This window comes from Myotis myotis, unplaced genomic scaffold (assembly GCF_014108235.1).
Source record: "Myotis myotis isolate mMyoMyo1 unplaced genomic scaffold, mMyoMyo1.p scaffold_m19_p_5, whole genome shotgun sequence".
Taxonomy (NCBI): Eukaryota; Metazoa; Chordata; class Mammalia; order Chiroptera; family Vespertilionidae; genus Myotis; species Myotis myotis.
The window spans coordinates 104299327-104323665 of NW_023416357.1; the positions used below are offsets into that span (position 1 = coordinate 104299327).

General features: G+C 54.4%; 1 protein-coding gene and 2 long non-coding RNA genes across 7 annotated transcripts; 1 reads left to right on the forward strand and 2 right to left on the reverse strand.

The window, feature by feature from the left end:
- Positions 1 to 905: 905 nt before the first annotated feature.
- On the reverse strand, positions 906 to 2190 carry LOC118656660. Its single transcript, XR_004967657.1, has 2 exons — positions 1917 to 2190; positions 906 to 1103 (listed from the first exon to the last, which is right to left on the reverse strand). It is a non-coding gene; the product is annotated as an uncharacterized LOC118656660 (long non-coding RNA).
- A 531-nt stretch (positions 2191 to 2721) lies between these two features.
- On the forward strand, positions 2722 to 23743 carry FBXL19 (F-box and leucine rich repeat protein 19). 5 transcript variants are annotated; one of them, XM_036310154.1, is made up of 11 exons: positions 2722 to 3331; positions 4490 to 4690; positions 6320 to 6463; positions 6581 to 6667; positions 6754 to 6972; positions 7463 to 7624; positions 8692 to 9203; positions 16646 to 16809; positions 16897 to 17058; positions 21933 to 22151; positions 22260 to 22809. In XM_036310154.1, exons 2-11 carry the CDS (start codon positions 4514 to 4516, stop codon positions 22436 to 22438), a joined length of 2025 nt encoding a protein of 674 aa, XP_036166047.1. In that variant the 5' UTR covers positions 2722 to 3331; positions 4490 to 4513; the 3' UTR covers positions 22439 to 22809. The 5 variants fall into 5 exon arrangements, with proteins under 5 accessions (XP_036166047.1, XP_036166048.1, XP_036166049.1 ...); XM_036310155.1 differs by having other exon boundaries at positions 7463 to 7495; XM_036310156.1 differs by lacking the exon at positions 7463 to 7624.
- On the reverse strand, positions 10004 to 24296 carry LOC118656659. Its single transcript, XR_004967656.1, has 2 exons — positions 24006 to 24296; positions 10004 to 10330 (listed from the first exon to the last, which is right to left on the reverse strand). It is a non-coding gene; the product is annotated as an uncharacterized LOC118656659 (long non-coding RNA).
- Positions 24297 to 24339: the final 43 nt, after the last annotated feature.

Sequence of the window (24339 nt, forward strand, 5' to 3'; positions counted from 1 at the left end):
ATGGGTTGGATTTGATCAGTTTGCGGGTGTTCCAGTAGTTATGAAGACGGACTCTGGAGTCTTGGGTTTGAATCCTGACTACAATCATCCAGTCTCAGCCCAAGTTTTCTCATCTACAAAATGGAATTCTACCTCACAGCATTCTTATGAGGATCAAATGAAATGCTGGAAGCACTTAACTCATGAAACTTATAATCCAGCAGAAGAGTCAATAAGAGAATCTCAAATGGGAATTACAGGAAGCTTCGTTGGGACAGTGGCATTTAAACCGAGACCTGAGGGTGAGTAATTAGTTGGGTGGAGGAGTGGAACGGGAGGAGGGGAAAGGCCTAACAGGCAGAGGGAACCGTTCCCAAGCTTTTCTGAAGTAATCGTGCAAGCCGACGCTAAAACAATGAAGACACAGGGACAATCGTTCGACAGCATGATTTCCTGACTGATAAATGTGAGCTAGGAGGAGCCTCTCAGTTCAGCCCCTGCAAACTTAGTGTCTCACACCTTACTGGCCAGCGCCAGACCCATCGAGTCTTTCGCAGGACCCTTTCCCAGGTAGAAAAGGCAGGAAAGAAGGCAGGGAGGTGGAAAGCAGTTCCGTTTGCTTTGGCAGCTGAGGTTAGGAGGATCCCTCCAAAGCTGGCAGGAGAGGAGAGGAGGCTGGGCAGTAGGCAGCGCCGACAACCTCAGACTGAAGTAGCACCTCGGTCAAGTGGAGAATGGGCGCCCCCTAGGAGCAGTGCTCGGTAGTGGACGCTGGAGGACCAGACCGAGCGGGGTGCGGGGAGAGGAGGTTCAACTGGGGATAGATAGCCTGCCCGCCAGGAGCGCACTTCCAGCATGATGGACTCCCGGGAGCCCAGAACAACTGGGTTAAGACGGAGCTTGAAACAGGGACCACCACCACGTGCCCCATGGCGGGCCCTGAGCTGGGAACTCTCGTGACCATTGTCTTTATTCTCCTAACTCTGCTTGGAGGTGGGTAGCATTATCCCCATTTTTCAGATGTGAGAACTGAGAGTTGGTGACTTCCGAAGGCGGGGCGGGGGTTTTGCATGACCTCAGAGCCTTCTCCTTGGAACCCTCACGACTTGAAAGATACCGATTCCCTGTGGATGGGGAAACAAGCATCGGATATGAGGTGTACAAGCAGCATGACGGTGCTTTCGGCCTGAACCACCCCCCTTGTCGCGACAATACTAATGTGCTTTCCTTTAAGAGCCGCCCCAGAAATACTAAGTGCTCGCCACACTGGGAGGCGGACATGACATGTTCTTGGATTGCCCATCCTTCTTCCTCCCTCGCCGGCACTGATCCTACTAGTGACATAAACCCGCCCCCCACCCCCACTAACGAGGGGAGGCTTGGGACTCCATTTCCCGGCAGAGCACCGAGAAGGGGGTACAGGGAGAGGACAACCCCAGGTTCGCGTTCGCTCGCAGTTCGGCTTGAGTGCGCTAATGCACTTTCCTGCAGCCCCCGTCCTTTCTCTGTAGAAGCCACAGGACTACATCCCCCAGCAGGCCTTGCCACAAAGGGAGCGCGGTGAGCCGCCATCTTTCCTGTAGTCCTTTCCCCGGTTTTCGCAGGGAGTAGCCTTAGGGCGTGGACTACAAATCCCAGGTCGTCGTCTCCCCTTCCCTTCGGCCCCCATTTCTGCAGACAGTCCCCGCCCCTTTTTATTTCCATTGTCTCGACCAGAGATAATAGAAGAGACGGGAAGACTGCAACTCCCACCAGGCTCTGCGCCACCGGGAGGGGGATTCCGATATTACAGGCGGGCGAGGTGCTCAAGGTGGTAGAGTGAGGCGACGGGAAGAGGCTAGGTAACCTGCCATCTTTATGGTAGTCTCCTTAACCCCCCAGTGTCGTCATTCTTAAGGAACACTAGCAACCTAGAAAAACTACTGTTCCCATCGCACCTCATGAGATCGGCTACTAGTCAGGTTGTACGCCCCTCTGCAGCCATCTTGTTTGTAGTCCTCGTTCCTTTTCACCTTTCCATTGTTCCTGAGAAGTAGAAATGGCAGCGGGAAGGCAGCAGACGGACTGCGACTCCCGTCAGGTACCACACACGCGGAGGGTTGTGGACCGGAGGGCGTGTGAGTGCCTGGGAAGGAGGTCGGGTCGGGGAAGAAGGCCATCTTGTTTGTAGTCATCGTTCCCCCTCCATCTGTATGCTCTGCAACGGGGAGCCTCCGGGCAACCGGACTATAACTCCCGGCATCCTCAGCGCTCAGTTTGGCACGCCCTCCGCCATCTTATTTGTAGTCCCTTTAGCCCCAGCGCCCCATTGTTCCCACGGTAGCACCAGGTCCGCAGGACTACGACTCCCGTCGTCCCCTGCGCGTGCTCGTCCTGGCAAGTGGAGCGGTGAGGGCAGGAGGAGGCAGGGGGCGGGGTTCCTCTGGGAGAAGGAGGGAGTAAGGAGGAGGAGGAGGGAAGGAGGAGGGACGGGAGGGGGAAGAGAGGAGGAAGGAGGAAGGAGCTCTGGAGGGATGAGAGAGGCGGCCAGGGCCCCGGGCCGAAGCTGCGCGGGGCCGGGGGACCAAGGGGGCTGAGGCACCCCGATTGTCCCCTCCCCCTTTCCCTACCTCCTTCCATCCTTTCCTTCCAACCTTCTGCTTGAGGAAGGGGATTTATTCAAATTTTATTTAAATCCCTCTCTCTGGAGGGTCGCGCGCTGGGGGAGGGGGAAAGGGCGGGGGCGTGCGCAGGCTGGGGGGGCGGGGCCGGAGCCGCTTCCTTCACCCCCCTCGGCTCGCCCGACAGTGGTAGCGCAGGGGCCGCAGTCTAGGGGAGGACCCAGGGGAGGGGGGCAGGTTACAGGGACCCCCCCCTCCCCGGGAACCGGTGGTGGGCGGGGCTTGAACCCCGGAAACGGTGGGGGGGGCCCAGGCCGGGCCCTAGACCCCTGGGCAGTGGGGGCCGGGAAGGGGCCAGTTAAAGGGTCGGGGGCGCGGGGGAGAGAAGGGGGAGGGGAGCTGAGACTCGGACCCCGGACTGAGTGGGGCCCGGGCAGAAGCTGAGCACCCTGCGCCCGAGGAGCCCCCGTTGGCCTGGGGGGGCTGAGGGACTGAGCCCCCCAGAGCAGGACCTCCCCCTGGAAGGGCCGCGCCGCAGCCCGTGGGAGGGCCTCGCCCCCGGCGCCCCCCATCTCCACTCGCCGCCGTCCCGGCCTCCGCCGGAGGGAGGGGCCGAGCGCCCTCGGGGGGCCGTGGACCCCGGCGTTCTGAGCGTTCCGCGCCCCGCGCCGCCCGGCCCCCCCGCCGCCGATGGCCGCCGACCCGCCGGGAGCTGCCGAGAAGGGAGAGATGGCTCCCGGGACACGTGTGAGGTGGGTTCGTGCGGCTCCTCACCCCCAAACCTGGGCAGCTCCCACTCCCATTCATCCTCAGCCCGGCCTCTCTGCCTCCCCCGCCCCCAGCCTCACCCTCTCTGCTCCCAACTCCTCATCTCCCGTCCTTCATCCTGTTCCCTCTCAACCCTGGGGAGCTGGCCTTCCTTCCTCGATCCTGCTTCCCCTCGCAGACCCCCATCCCCGCCTGCAGTTGCCGCCCTCTAGGCCCCTCCCCCGAGCGCTGGAGGGCCCCTTCCCCACCCCCATAGATGGGTCTGCAAGTCCCTGGAAGGGGAAGCCGGGGTAAGACGGGGTGAAGAGACCCTCCGGGCCTGCGGGGATCTAGCTGGGAGGATTCGGTTTCCATGGGAAGGACAGCCCAAGGGACTCCAGACAATTAGGGGGAAGCAGCCGGGAAGCGGGTTGGGGACGCACGGAGGAGCCCACCCTGTGTGTGTAGAGGTGTCAGGCTGGGTCCTAGGGTCCCAGGGGATCTGGGAGTTGCCCAGGTTGACCTGAGAAATAAATACGAAAGGAGGCGTCTCCCAGCAGAGGGCTCGGGGGAGCTAAGGAGTGGAGGTCTTGGGGGAAGGAGGGTCTCAGCCCTGGAAGTTGGGCAGCAGAGTGGGTCTTCAGGGATGGGGGGGGGGGGGGGGCAAGGATCCCACTGGGTCTGGTTGGGGGAGGAGAAATTGGGTGGCACTGTGAAGGGGGGGGGGGGAGGTCTGGCGCTCCCACCTAGGAGCCTGGGTGTCTTGGCGGAAAATCGGGAGGATTTAGGTTGGGAGAGCATGGGTGCAGCGCCTGTGGGGGGCGGGAGAAGCTGGGGCCCCCTAATGGGACGCCACAGACAAGGAGCCCTGCTTCCCACGGAGCTTGGAAGTGGGGGTGTCAGTGGAGAGGCCGCTTCCCTTCATCCTCCTTGGGCCCGTCAGGGAGGCCTGAGGAAGCATTAGAGGAGCCAGGGCTGGGCTCCAGAGGAGCCAGGTGGCTGCTGGGGAGAGCTAGGCTGCAGAGAGGGGTCCCTACGCCCTGCAGGAGGGGTGACCTCCATGTTCCCTGGCTCCCTGGGTAGGAGGGTGAGTTCTGCCTAGAAATGGAGGGAGTTTCAGGGCTCCAGTGGGCCCACCTGACCCTGTCGCCATTCACCCACAGCCCTCGGCGTTGCTGACGCCCCCAATGTCGTCGAGCAGCCGGGGGCCGGGGGCCGGAGCGCGCCGACGCCGAACCCGCTGCCGCCGCTGCCGGGCCTGTGTGCGAACTGAGTGCGGGGACTGCCACTTCTGCCGAGACATGAAGAAGTTCGGGGGGCCCGGGCGTATGAAGCAGTCGTGCCTGCTCCGGCAGTGCACTGCCGTGAGTTCTGCCCCCCACCCCCTTGGAGCTCTGGGCCCCCGTCCCCAGCTGGCCTAAGTGCCTTTCTGGGGTGGCTGGTAGCTCCTTCCTAGGGTTTACTGTAGGGTTGGTTAGTTCACTCATCCGTTCACTGGTTTGTTCAGATGTCCATCGGGCCCATTTCCCCACCCCCCCCCTCAGCTTCAAGCTGAGGGCGATGTTAGGGCACAGAGGACTCTAACCCAGTCTCTACCGTCATACGTTCCCCGACTTTCAGAGGCACAGACCCACAGAAAGCCTGGCCCCTCGCATCCCACTCCTTAGAGCAGCGGTTCTCAACCAGTGGGTTGCGACCCCTTTGGGGGTCGAACGCCCCTTTCACAGGGGTCGCCTAAAACCATCGGAAAACACATGTATAATTACATATTGTTTTTGTGATTAATCACTATGCTTTGATTATGTTCAATTTGTAACAATGAAGTTGGGGGTCACCACCACATGAGGAACTGTATTAAAGGGTCGCGGCATTAGGAAGGTTGAGAACCACTGACCTAGAGGCATCTGTGAATACCTCTTGAGCCCCTGTGAATAGGTCTTACTTTGCCTTCTTTGGCCTCTTCCTCACCTGCCAGAGTGGCCTTGGATTTGAGGCTGAGCTTACCCTTTGTGTGACCTTGAGCAAATCACTGAATCTTGAAGGTACTGTCTCTGCAAAATGTTTCTTTTGCTGAGTTATAAACAACAGCACAGACACGCAAGCGCCTGCTACAAGGCCCAGCGCACAGTAGGTTTCTGAGGAGCATAGGTTTCTTCTCAGCCGTCCGCATCCTTTGAGCTTCCAGGGCTGCGGAGAGCGGCCCTTCCCCTGCAGCCATGAGCCTCCAGGAGCATCCTGTGCCCCCTCCCCACACCATCACTTCCTTTTTCCCCTCCAGCGACTCTTACTGCTTGGTCTCTTCACCCACAGCCCCTCTCTTCTTTGTCCCCCAGCCCGTGCCCGCTTTCCTGTTCCTTCTTCCCCCTACCTGCTTCTTCCCTGAGCCTATTTCACCACCTTTTTCCCTGATAGGACTCAGTATTACCACTGTCCTCCCCAAAGTCATGTTATCTGAAGGCTGCTCCCTTTTCCTTAAGACCAGCCTGTAGTGTTCCTAGGAGTCTTGCCCAAACCCGGTTCATGGTGAGCTCCAGAGCAACGCTTAGGCTGCCCACTGAGCACACTCAGAATCAGCCCAGGCTGCTGTCGCCTCCCCTCCAGCCCTCGCTGAGTATTAGTGTCATGTTTGCTTCTGGTCTCCCTTCCTCACAAAGCCAGCAACAGTTCCAGGGTCATACAGGCCCTGGATCTAGCTGAACATTCACAACAGTGAGAACAAACTATGTAACAAATGCCCATCTTGCATTATCTCATCCTTAAAGAGTTCTGCACAGGAAAAATTCCTAGCCCCATTTTACAAATGGAGAAACAGGAATGAGATTAAATCAGTTGCTCAAGGTCATACTGCCAAAAAAGAAGAAATAATTCAAGATCTGATCCAGCTTGGCCTTAGGTTCTAAACCTCCTCCAGCAGCCGGCAAGGTTCCCAGAAAGAAGGGTCTTTCCCCCTGTTGCTTGCTTTCGGGTCCCTGATGCCCCCTCTTCCCCAACAGCCCGTGCTCCCACACACAGCCGTGTGCCTCTTGTGTGGGGAGGCTGGGAAGGAGGACACAGTGGAGGGAGAGGAAGAAAAATTTGGTTTGAGCCTCATGGAGTGTACAATCTGCAACGAGATCGTCCACCCTGGCTGCCTGAAGGTGATGGCCCCGGGGAACCTGGAGCCTGGGATGGGCAAATTGTCAGGGAGCAAGGAGGCTGGGAACACTGCCTCTGACTTCACGGATACCCTATCCATTCCCTGCCTCTGCCCACAGATGGGGAAGGCTGAGGGTGTCATCAATGCGGAAATTCCTAACTGCTGGGAGTGCCCTCGCTGTACCCAGGAAGGCCGGACCAGCAAGGTAGGGGCAGGACTGGGCTTGGGTGCTGGGCTCCCAGTGGGCTGGGGCGCTGTGCAGAATCTCACCCCCAGCATCCATCTCCTCAGGATTCAGGTGAGGGACCAGGCCGCCGAAGGACTGACAACGGAGAGGAGGGTGCCAGCCTGGGGAGTGGATGGAAGCTGACGGAGGAGCCGCCACTTCCACCACCTCCACCCAGGCGCAAGGGCCCCCTGCCTGCTGGGCCCCCCCCAGAGGACGTGCCTGGGCCCCCCAAAAGAAAGGAGAGGGAGTCAGGGAATGAGCCCCCAACCCCAAAGAAAAAGGTGAGCCAGGGAGCATGCTCACTACATTCAGCCCCAGGGAATCTGGGAGTGGTAGTCCTGTTCCTTTTTGGGGAGGGTGGGCCCTCTGTGGGTTCCCTCAGGGATTGTTGGGAGATGTAATTCAGGAGGTGCTGGGGGAGGATGGGGCACACTCAGTGTAGAGAAGAGGTACAGGTGAGAGGGGCAGCTGGCACTGGGCAGTGAAGCTTTGGGAGCCCTGGGTACTTTAGGGATTAGGGAAAGAGCATTCTCAAAGCTGCTACAGAGGAAGAAGGAGGGGCTAGAAAGGGCCTGAGGGGGAAGAAAGGAGAGATGAGAGCATACTCACTGAGCCAAGACATTGGTTAGAAGGTGAGCATGCTCAGAGTTCTCCTTGAGGTGGGGGCTTCTGGGAATTGTAGTCCAAGAGGAGGCCATGGATCTTAGGTTTGTGGACAATGAGGGACTAAGGGTCTCTTCCTTTCCCTATGTCTCCCTCTTTCCCTGGTAGGTGAAAGGAGGCCGTGAGAGGCACCTGAAGAAGGTGGGTGGAGACGCCTGCCTCCTCCGAGGATCGGACCCAGGCGGCCCAGGCCTTCTGCCCCCCAGGGTTCTGAATCCAAGCCAAGCTTTCTCGTCTTGCCACCCTGGGCTCCCTCCCGAACACTGGGAGGTGTGCCGGGGACCTCCTCCCTCCCTCTCCCGTCTTTCCTTGCCCCACCCTCCACCCTGGAGACAGATCTGTGCTTTCCTGCTCACCTTGTCCTACCCCTGCCCCACTTGGCCACGATGGGCATCTGGACCCTGGAAGAGTGGAGGGGGAGAGTGGGTTGGGGCCGGGGCCTCAGGAGCCCCTGACTTTCCAAGAACCCTCAGGGTATTATCTGACGGTTTTGCACCATCTTTCTAAACCTTAAAGGGGAAAGAACTGAGTCCAAATCTCTGCCTGCTGACTCCTTGTGTGGTCTTGGCAATTTGTCAGCTGCCCTGAGCCTCAGTTTTCTCATTTGGGAAATCTACCTTCCTTATCTGCCTATCGCATTATTTAAATCTACTGAAAGTAAATGGACTTTGTAAATTATAAAACTTACCTAGATTCGAGGAAAATGAGGTCCAGAGAGGTTAAAAGACTGGTCTAAGGTCATACAGCAAAGCTCGGAATCAGATGTCACTTTGCATGGACACACTAAACCTGCCTGATTGCATTCAAATCCTGCCCCTGCCATTTGTCACTTTGGCGCTTAATCTCTCTGAGCCTATTTGCCTCATGTCTAAAAAGAGTGACCCAGGTTGCCACTCCATTCAAGCGCTGTGAGGATGTGCCGGGTCAGCGAGGGGGATGCTCTGCCTGGGGCCAGGTGATCTTTGTTATTCTCACATCCCTGAATGGACACTTGGAATTGTCTAGTCCAACGCCCCATGTTGTAGATGGTGAGATAGGGGCTTCCCAAGTTGATGGCCAAGCCAATACTCAAATCTGGACTGTGTTTTCATAGCACGCTGCTTGTGGAAATTCATGAGCTACTGGAACCCGTAAGGTGTTTAATTCTTTCAATCAGTGCCTTCATGTGACATAAGGAATGTGAGGTTCAGGCCTGGCTTAGCTAAGGCCTCACATCGCTCAGAGCCAGGGCTGGATCAGGACTATCCCTTGGACTGTTCATCCCCTGGTGGCTCCTCGAGGGCAGGGGGTGGGAGAGTGTGTGTCGGACCCTAGAGCCGTCTCCTATCTTTCTGCAGAAACCAAAGCCACCTTTGGCCTCTGCCGAGGGCCCAGCGGTGCCATCCCCGTCACCACAGAGGGAGAAGTTAGAGCGTTTCAAGCGGATGTGCCAGCTGCTAGAGCGGGTGCCTGACACCTCCTCGTCCTCCTCGGACTCAGACTCAGACTCCGACTCATCAGGCACATCCCTGAGTGAGGATGAGGCCCCTGGCGAGGCCCGAAACGGGCGACGGCCAGCCAGGGGCAGCTCAGGCGAGAAGGAGAACCGCGGGGGGCGACGGGCCGTACGCCCTGGCAGTGGGGGGCCCCTCCTCAGTTGGCCTTTGGGCCCTGCCCCACCACCCCGGCCCCCACAGCTGGAGCGTCATGTGGTACGGCCCCCACCTCGAAGTCCTGAGCCCGACACACTGCCTTTGGCTGCTGGATCCGACCACCCTCTGCCCCGTGCTGCCTGGCTTCGTGTCTTCCAGCACCTTGGGCCCCGAGAGCTGTGCATTTGCATGCGAGTCTGCCGGACTTGGAGCCGCTGGTGAGTGGCCTGCACAGGCCTAGGCTCTATTGCTGACACCCTCCTCACTTTCTGGGTGGCTTGTCACCTGTTCCTTATCCTTCCTCCCTGGTCACTGCTACTTCTGTAGTGTCTGCACACGACAGCACGATACTTCTGCATTTACTGTGCATGGGCTGCTTTCTATTTTGAGCTCATTTAATCCTCATAACGACTTTGTGAGGTAGGTACTATTACTCCCCTTTACAGATGAAGCTGAGGTCAAGATCATGTGGACAGGAAGCAATAGAACCAGGAATTTGAACCCAGCCCCTCTGCTGGGTTCCCGAATCTTTCCTCTTAACAATATCATTTTTGAGTGTTTAGTATGTGCCAAGCACAGTGCTGACTGCTGTGTATGCATCATCGCATTTGCTTTTCACACTTCCTCTTCCGAGGACAATCGTACCTGCTCCATTTACACATGAGAACCCTCCTGGCTGCGCCGGCCCCTGCCCTCTCACAGGCAGCCATACTTGGGCCTCCTGACCTCGAGTAACGCCTTCATGCCCCAGAGCCACCACCAGCTCCCTCTGCCTGTCCTCCCCCATCTCCCCACTGCTTCCTGAACCTTGTTTACTCAGAAATCTCCCTCAGCTTCCAAACCCCTGGCCTTCCTCCCCCAGTCAAACTCTCGGAACACTCTGTTCCCCTCACAGCTCATGGAGGGGATGAGCCTTCATTCATTTGTTCATTTTCATGTTCTAATCAGTTTCTGGGGTGGTGCAGATACTGTGTCTGTTTTATCTTCGTGTTCCCAGCACGAGACAAAGGGCAGTATAGATGCTCAAGAAATATTTTATTACATGAGAAAATCCAGGCTCTCTCTCAAGCACTTACAGTGGATTAGACACCCTGTTGGCCACTTTGCAAATGTTGGCTGATTTTCCTCATGATAGCAGCCCTGGGAGGGAAGGAGGGACTCCTGAAGTCACAGTGCAAGTTAGTGGCTGAGCTCGAACTCTGATGCTTTTCCTGTGGATTCTGGGTGCCAGTTCATGCCTGCTGGCGTCTGGAGGTCAGTGCCTGTGGTTCAGCCTGACTCTTCCTCTCAGGACCGTCTGCCGTTGGGCCAATTTCTTAGCTGCTTCTGGCCTCCTCTTCTTCACCTGTTAACCCAGGACCAGAACGTTTACGTCAGAGTTGTTGGTGTGGTGTTTTTAACTTATTGTGTTGACATTGATTAGTAAGATTCTATACTGCATTGTCTGTATACCTCATGGTGTTTTGTAGCTGAGGGCAGTACCTGGGAAAAAGAAACTACTTGATGCCTTAACCATAATCATTACTATTCACTCAGCTACAAGTAATTACTGAAAGCACAGACTTTCACATCCTCAGAACATAGCTCCACGTCAGCCTGCAGCATAGAAGCAAATAGTGAGAGCGGTTGCTGGAGATGACCACGCCGGCCTCATGTGATAGTTGAGGAAGTGTTGGCTGAGGCCTCTTCATCAGGGCCAGCTCTGTGCTTGGTACAAGGGATCCAGACCTGAAGAGGTCTTGATCTCGGCCTCAAGGAGATACGTGTGACCAGAGGTAGAGAGAGGCTGGACTCACGGTGGTTTCCAGCTTGGGCCCTGGAGTTTGGTCCTTATGTGTTTCATCAGCTGTGACTCCGGCACTTCCTGCAGGTATGGCTGTGGTTGGACAGTTCTACCTATCAAGGCCTCGGTGTTCTCATCCACTATCTGGAGTTCAAATTAATACTTTGTAGGGATTAAATGAGATGGTTCTTGCAAAGTACTTAGCATCGTTCCTGGAGGGTACTAAATACTCAGTAAAATGGTGGTTTTCCATAAGAGGCAGAGGGTAGGGCAGAGCAGGGACCCGTGGGGCACAATGGGAACACTCAGAAGGCTCTATAAGGCCTGTGGGCAGAAGCAGGGGCAGGGAATGGAGAGAAGTGACTCAGGTTGAGAACTTTTTTAAGAAGCAGAAGAGCCCTGGCTGGTCTGGCTCAGTGGATAGAGCGTGGGCCTGTGAACTGAAGGGTCCCAGGTTCGATTCCGGCCATGGGTATTGCAGGTTCGATCCCCAGTAGGGGACGGGCAGGAGGCAGCCAATCAGTGATTCTCTCTCATCATTGATATTTCTATCTCTCTCCCCTCTCCCTTCCTCTCTGAAATCAATAAAGATATATTTAAAAAACAAAAACAAAAACAGAAGAGCTTGGATTTGGTGACTAAGTGGCTATGGGGCTGCAGGGTGACTCGAGTGAGTTTCTGGGCCACAAGCCTGGCTGGACAGCAGTGCCGGTCGTCACGTTGGGGAATACCAAAGGAAGAGAAGCAAGTTGTAGGGGAAAGGGAAGCACACAGATTTGACACGTGTGGTCTGGAAGGTTTGTGGGCCAGTCGGAGCTAGCAGGGAAACAGCTGGATGTACAAGTCTGAGGCTCAAGAGAAAGGTCCAAGTTTAGAAACTAGAGACACAGCAGTGAACAAACAGCAGGAGAGCAGGCAGTTGCAGGTTGTCCTGTCTGGTGGCTTCTGTCTTCTCTTAGAACTAGAAGGTGAAGTGATTTACCAAGAGAAAGATCCAAGTTTGGCAGTTTTAATCTATAGATATCAGCTTCCGGGAAGAAGGCAGAGGACAGAATGTCAGGATTTGTGAGTTAGAGAAAGAGCAGCCAGAGACTTGGAGGGAATCAAGGGCGGAGCTGTGCTCTGAGGGAGGGAGACGGAGGAAGGAGTGAGTGCTGAACAGTGTTGCATGTTGGCAAAAGGAGATCAAGGACCAGAGTGGCGGTTGCGTTTTGCTACAAGGAGGCCTTGGTGTCCTTGGCTGCGCTACATGGGGATGGGGAGACGAAGCCAGGTCACACAGGGTCAAGGACATCAGCTTCTAGGACAGGACTTGATGGCTTGGACTGTACCTGGTTTCTAGAATGGTACCTGGCATACAGTCGGTACTAAGGAAATATTTGTTGAATGAATGAAAGACAGTGAGAAAATCAGGATGGAGTGTAGAAAGAGGTGGGGAGAGAAATTTGTAGGTGGGGAGCAGGAAGTTGCAGGCTTTCCTCTCTGGTGACTTCTATCTTTTCTTGGAACTGGGAGGTGAAGTGACCTGTCAAGACTGAGGGTAAGCCCTGGCAGGGTGGCTCGGTTGGTTAGAGTTGTCCTGATAAGCCAAGGTTTGGGGTTCGATCCCTGACCAGGGCACATACAGGAAGCAGCCAATGGATGCATAAATAAGTGCAACAATAAATGGATCTCTCAAATAAATTTTTAAAAAAGGAGGGGAGAGAAGGCAGGCAGAAGTGTCGAAGTTGTTGAGTTGCAGGGAAGAGGGGTGGGACTTTGGAGAACATGGGCAGAGAGAGTGGCAAGGAAGGGACTGGAACACAGGGTCAAGGCCAGCTGGGGTTGGAAGTAGAGGCTTAGAGATGGCAGATTGGAGGACAATGGAAGCATCAGGGAACCACGAGCTGAGAGGGAAGAACTGGCTTTGACTAGAGACCAGGAGGCTGTTGAGCGCCTTACAGGTGGCCGTTTGGGCTGCTCCATCTCTGTGTCCCAAAAGGGCCTCTGCAAGAGGGAGGTTTAGGATTGCATTTTAGGATTTTTGAGGTGGGCTTAGTAGGGGATGACTCAGGGGGTAGCTGGAGTTAAGGGTAAAGTGAATGGTTTAGAGAACTTGACATGAAGCCCTGACCCCCCAGGTGATGGCATGCTTTATCCCTGAGGAGTTCTTCCTGCTTTTTGCCTTAGTGTCATTCCCCAGCTTAGAAAGCACCCATGCATGGCTCCCTGTTGCCCTCACAACGAGCTCCCACAGTCCGATTGGACACGAACAGTGCCCCAGTGGCTGCAGTAAACACTTCCCCTGTACTCTCTCTCTTTGTCTTTGCAGCAAACCTTTGAATTAAGTGTTGCATTTAATTCCTTTTATAGTTTGGAGAATGGCCCAGAGAGGGCAAGTGACTTGTCTAAGGTCGCACAGAGGTGGCAGAGCTAGGAGTTAGCACCCATGCCCTTCACCTCTGAGCTCTGTGGCCACAGCAATTCAGCTTGGCATTCTAGTCCTTCTTTTTTAAAAAAAATGGGTTTTTTATTCTATTTATTTATGTACTTATTTATATCCTCACCCAAAGGTATTTTTTAAATTGATTTTAAAGATAGAGGAAGAGGAGAGAGAGAGAGAGAGAGAGAGAGAGAGAGAGAGAGAGAGAGAGAGAGAGAGAGAACATTGATTGGCTGCCTCCCACATGTGCCCTAACCGGGGCCCAAACCCTCAACCCTTTGGTGGCCAGGGCCATTCTAGTCCCTCTTGACATGTCACCCCTACCCTAGGCCTCCTCTGTAGCCTCAACCTCTGCCTCTTCCCTACTCACCAGAGTTCAGGATCCCGATCCAGACCCTGGCTCTGCTACCATTTAGTAGCTGTGATACCTTGAACAAGTTTCTTAACCTCTCTGAGCCTCAGTTCTCTTTACTCTAAAAAGGAGATAATGGTATTTACCTGCTAGGGCTATTGTGAGGTTAAATGTTTAATACATACAACAGTACCTGGCACATAGTAAGCCCTTGATAAATAGTAGTTATTAGTGCTATAGTCGTCATCATCATCATCATTCTTATTATTAGGAGATGATGAATTGTCCTTTGTTCATGCTGCCTGACTTCTCGGAGCTCTCTGTTCTCTCTGTATCCTGGACCTGGGTACTAGTTCTTCCCCGTCTGGGATGTACACTGGCTTCCTACCCACTCCTCCCTGGAGTAGTGACTGCTGTCCTTCAAATCTCATCAGGCATTGTCTCCCTGGGCGGCTCCCTGTCTCAGCCTTCTCATTGACTCTTATCATGTTCTTTGTTGCTTCAGTTTCTGTGGACTGGCTGTGTCTCCCCCACTTCCTGACTGCTTTGTGCCCAGTGGAGGCTGGACACTAAGTATCAGTAGGGCCCTCAGTGACTGTTGGCTGCTGCTCTGAGGTTCAAATCCAGTTTCCTGGTCATGCAAGAGCAAAGGGATCCATTAGCTCCAGGACCAGCAATGTTAGGGGAGACTTCCTGGAAGAGGAGGCACTGGCGCTGAGCCTTTAAGGATCTGGATTGGTTGGCATTTCCAGCACAACGTATGTGCCAAAATGTGATGGCACCGGACAGCCTTGTGTGTCTGTAGGCTGTGGTTGGGCCTGGCTCTTGTGGAGTACGATACAGAACAACTGTGTACCTCCAGGGGGAAGGGGTTCCTTTCTAGCCATGGAAGATCCAGGAGGAGCTTCAAGGTGAGGGTCGCAGTTGAGCTGTGACTCTCGATTGGGTCAGAGTGGGGAGAGAGAGGTTTGGATGGAATGAGATTTTGCTGAGTAGAGAGAAAGGGCAGGACCTAAGGACAGAAGTTGTGTTGAGGGTGGGGTTTTTGTTTTGTTCTTTTCCTTTTTAGAATTGGAGAGATTTGCAAATGGTAGTGGTTGAGTGGTGGATGGAACCAGGAGCGGGAGAGGCTGGAATGCCAGAAGAGGGAGGAGTGGTAGGAGGTGATAGGGCAGGGAGGTGGAGTTGTTGGGATTGAAGCCTTAAGGTCTGGGCCTCCAGACTTCCCTAAAATGTCACCCAGGGGCTCTGAGGTATGCCTGGCAGTTTTAAGTAGCACAAAGAGGCTTAATTCTTTTATTAATTTTGAAAAAGAGGTCTCTCCATTGTGTGCTGTTGCATCTTTAATACCTTTCTTATACTCTTTAGGTGGTAGCCCAAAGCTACATCGACAACTGGCTACAATTTAATAACCCTGGTCTGTGTTTATTATATTTATTTCTATGGTTAACACATTTATGTGAAACAGTGCTGGTTTCACGTGCATAGAGGGGATCAATTTAAAGATAAATTCATGTTCTGCAGATAAGTGAATAGCAAATGACTGGGGTTGGAGAAAAAGCCCTTCAGAATTGGGGGACAGGGAGAGATACATCTTCCTGAGCCCTCTCCACCCCTGCTGCTTCTGACACAGTCCATCTAACCCAGTGGGAAATTCCTGACATGCCCTCAAGAACTGCATTAAGAAGGGTTTTCAGCCCTAGCCAGTTTGGTGCAGTGGATAGAGCATTGGCCTGCAGACTAAAGGGTCCCAGGTTCGATCCTGGTCAAGGGCACATGCCTGGATTACAGGCTTGATCCCCATTAGGGGGTGTGCAGGAGGCAACCGATTAATAATTCTCTTCATTGATGTTTCTATCTCTCTCTCCCTTCCTCTCTGAAATCAATAAAAATATATTTAAGAAAAAAAGACTTTTCAAAGGGAGTCTCAAGGAACTCTTAGTGCACCGCAAAGTATTAATAGATAACCTTTGCTGGGGAAGGGTTCCCTGATGAAATAAGTTTGGAAAGCCCTTTCCCAAAGGGCATGTCAAGGCTGTCAGAAATGCTGGGATCAGGAAACCTGCTTTACCTTTGTTCAGACCTCATTCATCTTTGTAGCTTCAATACCTGGGACCTGCCAGGTCTTCCATAAACATTGACCGGGTGAATACATGAAGAGCTGTAACTGCAGTGTGTGTGAGCAGTGCTCATGGAAGCTTGGCCCCATTCGTTACAACAAATGCGCAACAGATAACCTGCCGTGCCCGTGGCACAGAGCTGGGTACTGGGGAAGCCAAAGGGAAAAGGCCAGATGTGCCCTGTGGAGCCCACATTGTAGTTCATGGGACTCAATAGTCAACTAAAGAGCAACCAGGGCTGTAAGTCACGCCTGAGGCAGCTGGCCATCAGGGTGGGCAGGTGTGGATCAAGAGCAGAAATTGGCATTGAAAGGACTGTTTATCCTTTTAAATGTATTCATAAAGTCAGCACATTATATTGTATTAAAGGATAGGAATGATCCAGAGTAAATCTTCAAAAATATACTTTATCATGAACTATAGTGGCATCTAATTGAAGAACTCCAGGGTTAGTGGTGGTAAAAAAAAAAAAAAAAAAAAAAAAAATTGGTAGAGGAGAAGTGACCACAAGCCAACAACATAACTTGGTGAGCAGTCCCAGGTGGGGGCTGGGAGTGCTGAAGCTCCCTTTGGTGTTACAGAAACTACAGTATCTAGGATGTTTGTGTCTTAAAGCTGTAAGGTAAGAAAACCAGAATGACCTCATTTGCTCTTACAGCAGCCCTGAGGGGCAGGCCAGTAAGGACCATTATCTTCATTTTCTAAACTAGGCCCCTGAGGCGCAAGGAGAATTGGAGTTTCCCAGGAGGAAGACTGTTTGAAAACTTCTTAACTAAAATAGGTTTTAACGAAACTTGCATCTAGTTTAGTAATGGGTTTGAGACCCAAACTCAGTCCTCTTGGCCTGGGTCCCGGAGCTTCCAGCAGCCCCCTCCTCCCACCCACCCTCTGTGTGGATCAGGAGAAAACGGGTGTGCCATTGAGTGGGGAGGGCTGCGGGCTCCCTGAGAGCTGAGGGCTGTCTACCCTCTTGTGGCTGCCAGGTGCTATGACAAGCGTCTGTGGCCTCGAATGGACCTGAGCCGGCGGAAGTCACTCACTCCCCCCATGCTTAGTGGTGTGGTTCGTCGCCAGCCCCGAGCCCTGGACCTCAGCTGGACAGGTGTCTCCAAGAAGCAACTCATGTGGCTTCTGAACCGACTGCAAGGTACGGCAAGGTGGTGAGGTTGGATAGAATGACTTGGGTAAGCCTGGCACAGAGCCCTCCCAGCACCAGCTTCCTAACTTCCCCCAGGCCTGCAGGAACTGGTGCTGTCTGGCTGCTCCTGGCTCTCTGTCTCTGCCCTGGGCTCAGCCCCACTGCCAGCCCTGCGGCTCCTGGACCTGCGCTGGATTGAGGATGTTAAAGACTCCCAGCTCCGAGAGCTGCTGCTGCCTCCGCCAGACACCAAACCAGGTGCAGCCTCCGTTGGCTCGTTTGTAGAACGGGTTGGGCAAGGTGGGGTTCTGAGGCCCATGCGAGGTGTTAAAGGGTTTGAAGAAAGGATAGAATACTTGAGTTTGAAAAGGAAGGCCCTGCTCGGCCATTGTTCATTCACTCACCTACTGTGTGCTGGCCCTGTGATAGGCGTGGAGGGAACAGGATGAAGAGGATGTAGTCCCTGGCCTCGGGGGGGAGATAATTATGGGATGAAGCACAATAGAGGACAGGAGGATGACACTGGATTCTGGGAAAAGCCAGGGGGTCTAAGTGAAGCCCCTGGGTACGGTGGGCTCCACGGGACAGCCTTCTCCAAAGGGAGCCGTGGCTATTGCTGTGGAAGGATGTCACCTCTGTGGCCAGTCAGTTCTGTTTGTCAAGAGGAGCCAGGAATATATATTTTCTGTAGCATATCCTGGTTTTTAAATGATGGAAATTAATTCAGATTCTTTTAAAATTCACGTGTGGATCCAGTAAAAATATGGCTGAGCAGTAGATTTAGTCCCTAGACTCCCTTGCCCTACAGTCAAAAGATACGGATTTTCCTAAGGGAAAAGAGCAGAAAGAGGGAGCCGATTGACTTGGAAGTTTGCGTGGAGTGGTAGTATCATCTCCCCAGTCAGACCAGCCACCTCTTCACTGGGGTCAGGCCCAGGTACCCTGCCAAGTAAAGTCAGGTTTATTGTTGAACACATTTTGGGCCTGGGCCTGGGCCTGTATAGGACCCTGGAGACCTCAGCCTGAATCAGCCTCATTCCCCACCCTGGTGGAACCCCAGTCATGCAGAGAGAGGGAGGCTCAGAAATAGAAGGTTATATAGCATGATGTGGTAGGCTAAGGGCTGTGGTGGGGGCAAAGGAGCAATGCAAGAAGCCCTCCTTAAAGGAGCTAAACTGAGTCCTGAAAGTGACAGGGTTTTTCCAGGGAGTTTGAGGCAGAATAAGTAGTTTTGTGGGGCAGGAGGCCTATATTGACTGAGGGGGATGCTGGGAGCTGAGGCTGGTCAGGTGAGCAGAGGTCTGGTCACCTTGGGGGTCATACGAGGTGTGAGGTCCTGAGGTCTGGGGCCTCCTTGTCTAGCCAAGAAATAGGATGCTTACAGTAGCATCCTCTCTGGTCTGCACCAGTCTGTTCTTCACTCCAAAGTCAGGGGAACCATCCAGAAAGACAAATGTATCCATTTCACTCCTGTGCTGTAAACTCTTTTTTTGTTGCTTCCTGGTGTTCTTTGGATAAAGATCAGTGTTTTACTGTATTCACTAAGGCCTGCCATAGTCTGGTTCCTGCTCACCCATGAGGTTCCTGCATTTTAACCACCTCAATCTCCTTGCCAAGTTCCCTCCAGCCCCAGGGCCTTTGCCTACTCTTCTTTGCCTAGAATGCTCTTATCTTCCTTCATCTAATTAACACCTAATCACCTTTCAGGCTGCAAGGTAAATGCCACTTCTTCCTAGAAGCCCTCCATGATTCTCTTCCCCATTGAACTCAGGTCCCTCTTCAACTTTGAGAGAGTTCCTTCCCAGTATAGAAATGATTTGATTAAAATCTTTCCTCTCACTAGGTTCTTAAGCTCTGTGAGGGCAAGGACTAGCTTTCACAGCTCTTTCATGGCTCCCTTCTTCCCACCCTCCTCCACTGCACCCCTTCACAGCAGCCTTGGAAAAGAGGTAGAGAAGCAACTAGGATTCTTTGCATTTTCTGGATGAGGTACCAGAGGTCCAGAGAGGTTGAGTGCTGCAAGTCACACAGGCAAAGCCAGACCAGAGCATTCACCCATTGCCCACTCTGACTGGAACTGGACTGAGCCGGGAAGATGTGGGCTCATGTAAGGGTGGGCATTGGGAGCAGTGCATTCCATGAGGCGAGGAAGTGCTGGTTGGCTGGCAGACTGATCCCATCTCCTTCTGCCTGAATTCATTTCAGTTTAAGCGCCTTTATCAGGAGTTTGCAAAGATGAGCCTTCTGGGCCCTCGAGGCCTATTGTGCATGTTGGAACTCTACACCTACTTTTCTGATCTTGGCTGCCTGGTTTGTACAGCATTCCTGGAGCAAAACCTAAAGTTCTACTTCTTGCTTTTGCCCCTGCTGTTTTCTGCCTGGCGTGCTCGTCTCCCACCTCTCCACGGGTTCGTCCTTGAAGGCCCAGCTCAAATGCCGCCGCCTCAGCGAGACCCGCACTGATGCCCCCTTTTCCCTGTCCAAGCCAGGGCCCCTCTCCTCTGCTTTCCTCTAACGGCTTAAGCTGCGGCCCAAGGTTGATGGCATCTGTAATGTATTCCCTCTCTAAGCTCTCAGCTCCTCAAATGAAAAAAAGGAACGGCTAGAATTCAGAGCTTGCCAAGTCAGGTACTCACAGAGGCAGCAAGTGATGAGATTGGTGCAGGACATTAGGCAGTAGCCTCTAGCAACCCATTCCCAGCCAATTGTCAGGTGAAAGGGTAGCCCAGTGATGTCAGATCTTACAATTTTCAAGGAAAAGCTCAATATCTAAATCTATATATATTAAAGCCAAGCGACCAGAAATACTGGCACTGCAGCCAGCCAACCAGCCCAATGGGGAGGAGGGGGGAAGGCCCTCCCACCCCACTGGCCCCGCCCACCCCCAGCCCTGCACCCACCCCATCAGGGACAGGGTGGCCAGCCAGCCAACCAGCCAACCTTCCTCGGCCCAGCCAGCCCCGCCCCTGATTGCCCCCTTACCCCCATCACAGGCGGGGCAGGCCTGCCAACCTCCCGTGTCCTCTTCCCCACCCTTCATATCCCCCCTCCCTGCCAGCCTGGCCCGATTGGGACCCCATGGGGGGCCAGCTGGACCCCACCTGTGCACAAATTCATGCACTGGGCCTCTAGTTTCTTTATAAAAATGTCCTTTGCCCTGGCTGGTTTGGCTCAGTGGATAGAGCATCGGCCTGTGGACTGAAGGGTCCTGGGTTCAGTTCTGATAAGGGCACGTGCCCGGGTTGTGGGTTCGATCTCCAGTAGGTGGTGTGCAGGAGGCAGCCAATCAATGATTCTCATCATTGATGTTTCTCTCCCTCTCCCTCTCTGAAATCAATAAAAAAACAAAAAAACATTTAAAAATAATTATAAATGTCATGTAGGCCCGGCCCATGTGGCTTAGTGGCTGAGCATTGACCTGTAAACCAGGAGGTCATGGTTTCATTCCCAGTTGGCACATGCCCGGGTTTCAGGCTCAATCCCCAGTGGTGCTGGTGGTGGCGGGGAGGGCATGCAGCCCATCAGTGATTCTCATTGATGTTTCTATCTCTCCCTCTCACTTCCTCTCAAATCAACAAGAAAAAAATATGTATTTTTTAAATGTCCTTTTGGTAGGCTTAGTCACTTAGAAAATTTTTAGCATTTGCAGATTCCATAAAACACTCGCGTAGGCTGGGTTCATGAGTCTGTGGCATCTGATCCAGTTTATCTAAGGCCAGGCTGGTGCCCGGGAGGCATATAGCATGGTGGTAGGTGTTTGGACTTGGAGCCACCAGGCCTGCTGTCCTAGCTTTGTTACTTCATAGTCATGTGACTTTGGACAGATTGCTTAATGGTTTGAGCCTCCATGTTCTCATCAGTAAACAGGAATGATTATCAGAGAGCTTATCTCCCAAGGCTGTGCTTCTTAAAGCATGGTCTCCAAACCAGCAGCTTCAACATCACTTGCTAGAAAAATAAACTCTGAGGCCCCAGCTTAGAGCACCTAAACTCTGGGGGCAGGGCCAGCAATCCATTTTAACCAGCCTTCCAAGGGACATCGTTTGAGAGCCACTGGCCTAGGGGCAGGCAGGCAGCCATTTAGCCTGTGTCTGGTGCACAGTGAGTGCTCAATTAGTGGCTGCTGGTGCACCATAGGCGTTTAGTTTTTTAAAAAACACAGAAACTGTAATGCCAGGAATATGGTGAATTGAATAAAAGGGAAGCAGACCATGCGCTTTGGGTGCAGAGTTGAGCAGTGTAAGCTCATGTACCCCGGAGATAAAGGGAAAGGCTGAGTTCAGACCTGAAAGCCAGTGACACTGGCCAGCAGAGGACTGAGCACAGGTGGCCACAGGAGAGTCTCAGGGCAGGGTCACTGTGGAATTGGGTCCAAGTGTTTGGGGGTGAGGGAGAGCAGTGAAGAGCTGAGAAAGTGATAAGACCTTGTAGGAGCTGCAGTGTTCCACCAAGGAGATTGAACTTCTTTGAGGTGCTCTCAGAGTTTTTAGCACAGAAGGGATGTTGGCCCACCTGTATTTGAGAATGGCTCTCTGTGGATTCCGGAAAGAAGAGGCGAGACTAGAGTGAGTGAGGAGGCTGGGGCAGGAGGTGAGGCAAGAGTGGTGTTGACTCAGAGTGGTGACAGGGGGAATGGAGAGAAAGGGATCCAGTTGGTGACTTTACTAATCGTGGGAGGAGAGGAAAGTGGGAGAGCAGCCTACAATGGCAGTCCTGGTAGGGATGTCGTTTGTTAGATGAGTGACTATATATTGAGCACCTATGTCCCAGTTGTTGGGGTTAAAGCAAGAACAAGACAAAAATTCTTGCCTTCATGGAACTGACACGAGTGGAAGGAGAGAGGGAAAAAATATATGCCAGATGGTGGGAAAGCAGGGAAAAATAATATTGTGGAATATTACAGTTTCAAGTGGAGTAATCATGGCAGGCCTCACTGAGGAGGCAGTGTGAGCAATGAACAGATGAGATGAGGACAAGAGTAAGCCACGCAGAGAGCACCAGCCGAGGCTCACATAGTGGCAGCAGATTTAGGGGGTGGTGAGGAATATGGGTATGTAAACATAGCTGGTCTGGGGGCCTAGGTGCAGGAATGGAAGCAGAGGGGTGTGCTGACCTTTGATCTGCCTGCCCAGGGCAAACGGAGAGCCGTGGGCGGCTGCAGGGGGTAGCAGAGCTGCGCTTGGCAGGCCTAGAGCTGACAGATGCCTCCCTGCGACTCCTGCTGCGCCACGCGCCCCAGCTGAGCGCCCTGGACCTCAGCCACTGCGCCCATGTCGGGGACCCCAGTGTTCATCTCCTCACTTCCCCCACCTCCCCACTTCGAGAGACCCTGGTACACCTCAATCTTGCTGGTAAGCATGGTCCCCTGTCTGTCCATCCTGCTAGCCTGTTGATTCCCATGACCAGTGCCCCCACCCTACTCACTCTCCTGGTGTTGGCTACCATTACCCTATCCCCAGGTTGCCACCGCCTCACTGACCATTGCCTTCCGCTGTTCCGCCGCTGCCCTCGCCTACGCCGCCTAGACCTGCGCTCCTGCCGCCAGCTCTCACCTGAAGCTTGTGCCCGGCTGGCAGCTGCCGGGCCCCCTGGCCCCTTCCGCTGCCCAGAGGAGAAGTTGCTTCTCAAGGACAGCTAGTTGGGTGCCTCCCCCTGCCCCCAACTCTTCAGGAGCCTGGACCTCCGGCCTTCATTTCACTCCTGCCAGGAGGCCAGGTTACCCACCTCATGACTTGGGATTCCTGAGTTTTCCGACTTGGGATTCCTGCCCAGGGACTTGAGCCAGCCTCCCCACTCTGCCCCCTGCACTGATATTTCTGGGGGTCTCTTTCCCATCCCCTCCCCCTTCCACCTGCTTCATTGTCCATCCCCTGGGGGGAGTGGGTCAGAGGTACTGGGGTTGCTGAGCCAAAGGGATGGTGGGCGGGGGGGTCAGGTGCAAGTTTGAGGGAGGGAGAATGGGGGAAACACATCTGCATACAGGATACTGGGAGCCAGGGGCTGGGGGAGGTGGAGGATGGGCTGGGGGAGGGGGGCAGAAAGCAGACCACCAAGGGTGCAGGGAACAGACCAGATACTTGGAGTTGGGGGGTGGAGGGGCAAAAAGGGAAACCAGAGGAGCAATTGGGAGTCCAGGTGTCAGAGGTGGGGATACTCGGGGAACCAGGGAAAGCCAGGGCTAAGGAAGGGGTGAGGGGCGAGAGCAGGTGTGGGGGCAGTAGCACTCCCTCAGGGGGTTACTCCTCCTCTTACTCCCCAGTTTCAGTTCCTTCCCCCAACCCTGACTCCTTGAAAGTCACTGACAATGGCAGCTATTGCGAGGAGTGGGGGCCAGCTGGCCTATCTGCTGTTCAGCGTGGCCCAGGGGAGTGGTGAGGGGTACCCCAGCCCCCTACCTGCCTCCCCGTTCAATACTTGAACATTCATCTGTACTGAAGTGTTACTTGAACCTGGGGAATCTCGGACTCGGGGGAGCTGGAGTGTGAGGGCCGGACCGCTTGGACTGAGACTGGACCGGTGGGCGCTGCGCCACCACCAGGCTCTTTCTTGCTTTACTGTATTGAGCAGTTCACCCCTCCTGACCTGCAGTGGAGTGGGGTGCCATCCCAGCGATGGGGAAGATGAGACTCCTTCAGTTTGGCTCTTCCCACTCATCGTCATGGAAACTTGTATCCCATTTGCCCAGGGAACTGCCACTCCTGGTTGCCATGGAAATAGCAGCCAATGGACACGTCCCAAAGCCAGGGCTAAGGCTGGTAATGGCCCCTCTTGGTTGCCGTGGGAACTTAGTAACAGTCTTGGCCCACCCCTGCCCCTTCCTCCAGTGTGGGGGCGGGGTTAGGGGAGCCAGGGCCCGCCCCTCAGCCCAGGCCTCGGGGTAGCTGGGTTGTACCATGTAGGGGAGGGGGGAATTTATCCACATACCTCAGGTAACAGGGAGGTGCGCGGGTGGGGGGAGGGACTGGGCGGATCAGAGGTCGACGGGAGGGGGTCCTGGGGGTCGCGCAGGCTTGAGGTTGGGGCCGCTTGGGGGAGGGGAAAGAGGCAGCCCGGCGGGGGGCACGTGGGGGACCCAGCCGGGGCTGGGCCCCGGGTCTGTACTATATGGTTTGCTATAAAACTCAAAATCTTCCAGCTGGGGTGTGAGTTCCTGTGTCTGCGACGTCGGGAGAGGGGGGTAGGGCAGGGAGGACCTGAGTGCTTACCCTTGGGGGCTCTCGGAGGCAGGGCTGTTGGGGTGCACCTGGGAGCCTTGGACCTCCCTGGCTCCCGGAACTGAGTTCACAAGGCCCCCTCCAGCAGATGGGCTCCCCTTTCCCGAGTTTACCGCTGAGGTGGAGGACCGGAGCTTTGGGGACGTCCCGATGTACTTGGCGTGGCCCAGGGTTCGGGAGCTCCCAGGCGCAGGCGGGGCTGGTAACCTCGGTGGAGCTCGGGCGCCTGCATGACATTCTAGCTGGACTCGTGTCACAGGGGTCCCTTGAGATCTCCGCGGACGCCCCCGGGCTCCACCCCATCATGTGGCCACCCCGGCTCCGC

What these genes read in the sequence shown, in the direction of transcription:
- FBXL19 (XM_036310154.1), top strand. Translation starts at nt 4,514, where the DNA reads ATGTCGTCGAGCAGCCGGGGGCCGGGGGCCGGAGCGCGCCGACGCCGA. An exon ending in GCTTCTGAACCGACTGCAAG is followed by an intron (nt 16,810 to 16,896) that starts GTACGGCAAGGT and finishes AACTTCCCCCAG; the next exon opens with GCCTGCAGGAACTGGTGCTG. An exon ending in TCCGCCAGACACCAAACCAG is followed by an intron (nt 17,059 to 21,932) that starts GTGCAGCCTCCG and finishes CTGCCTGCCCAG; the next exon opens with GGCAAACGGAGAGCCGTGGG.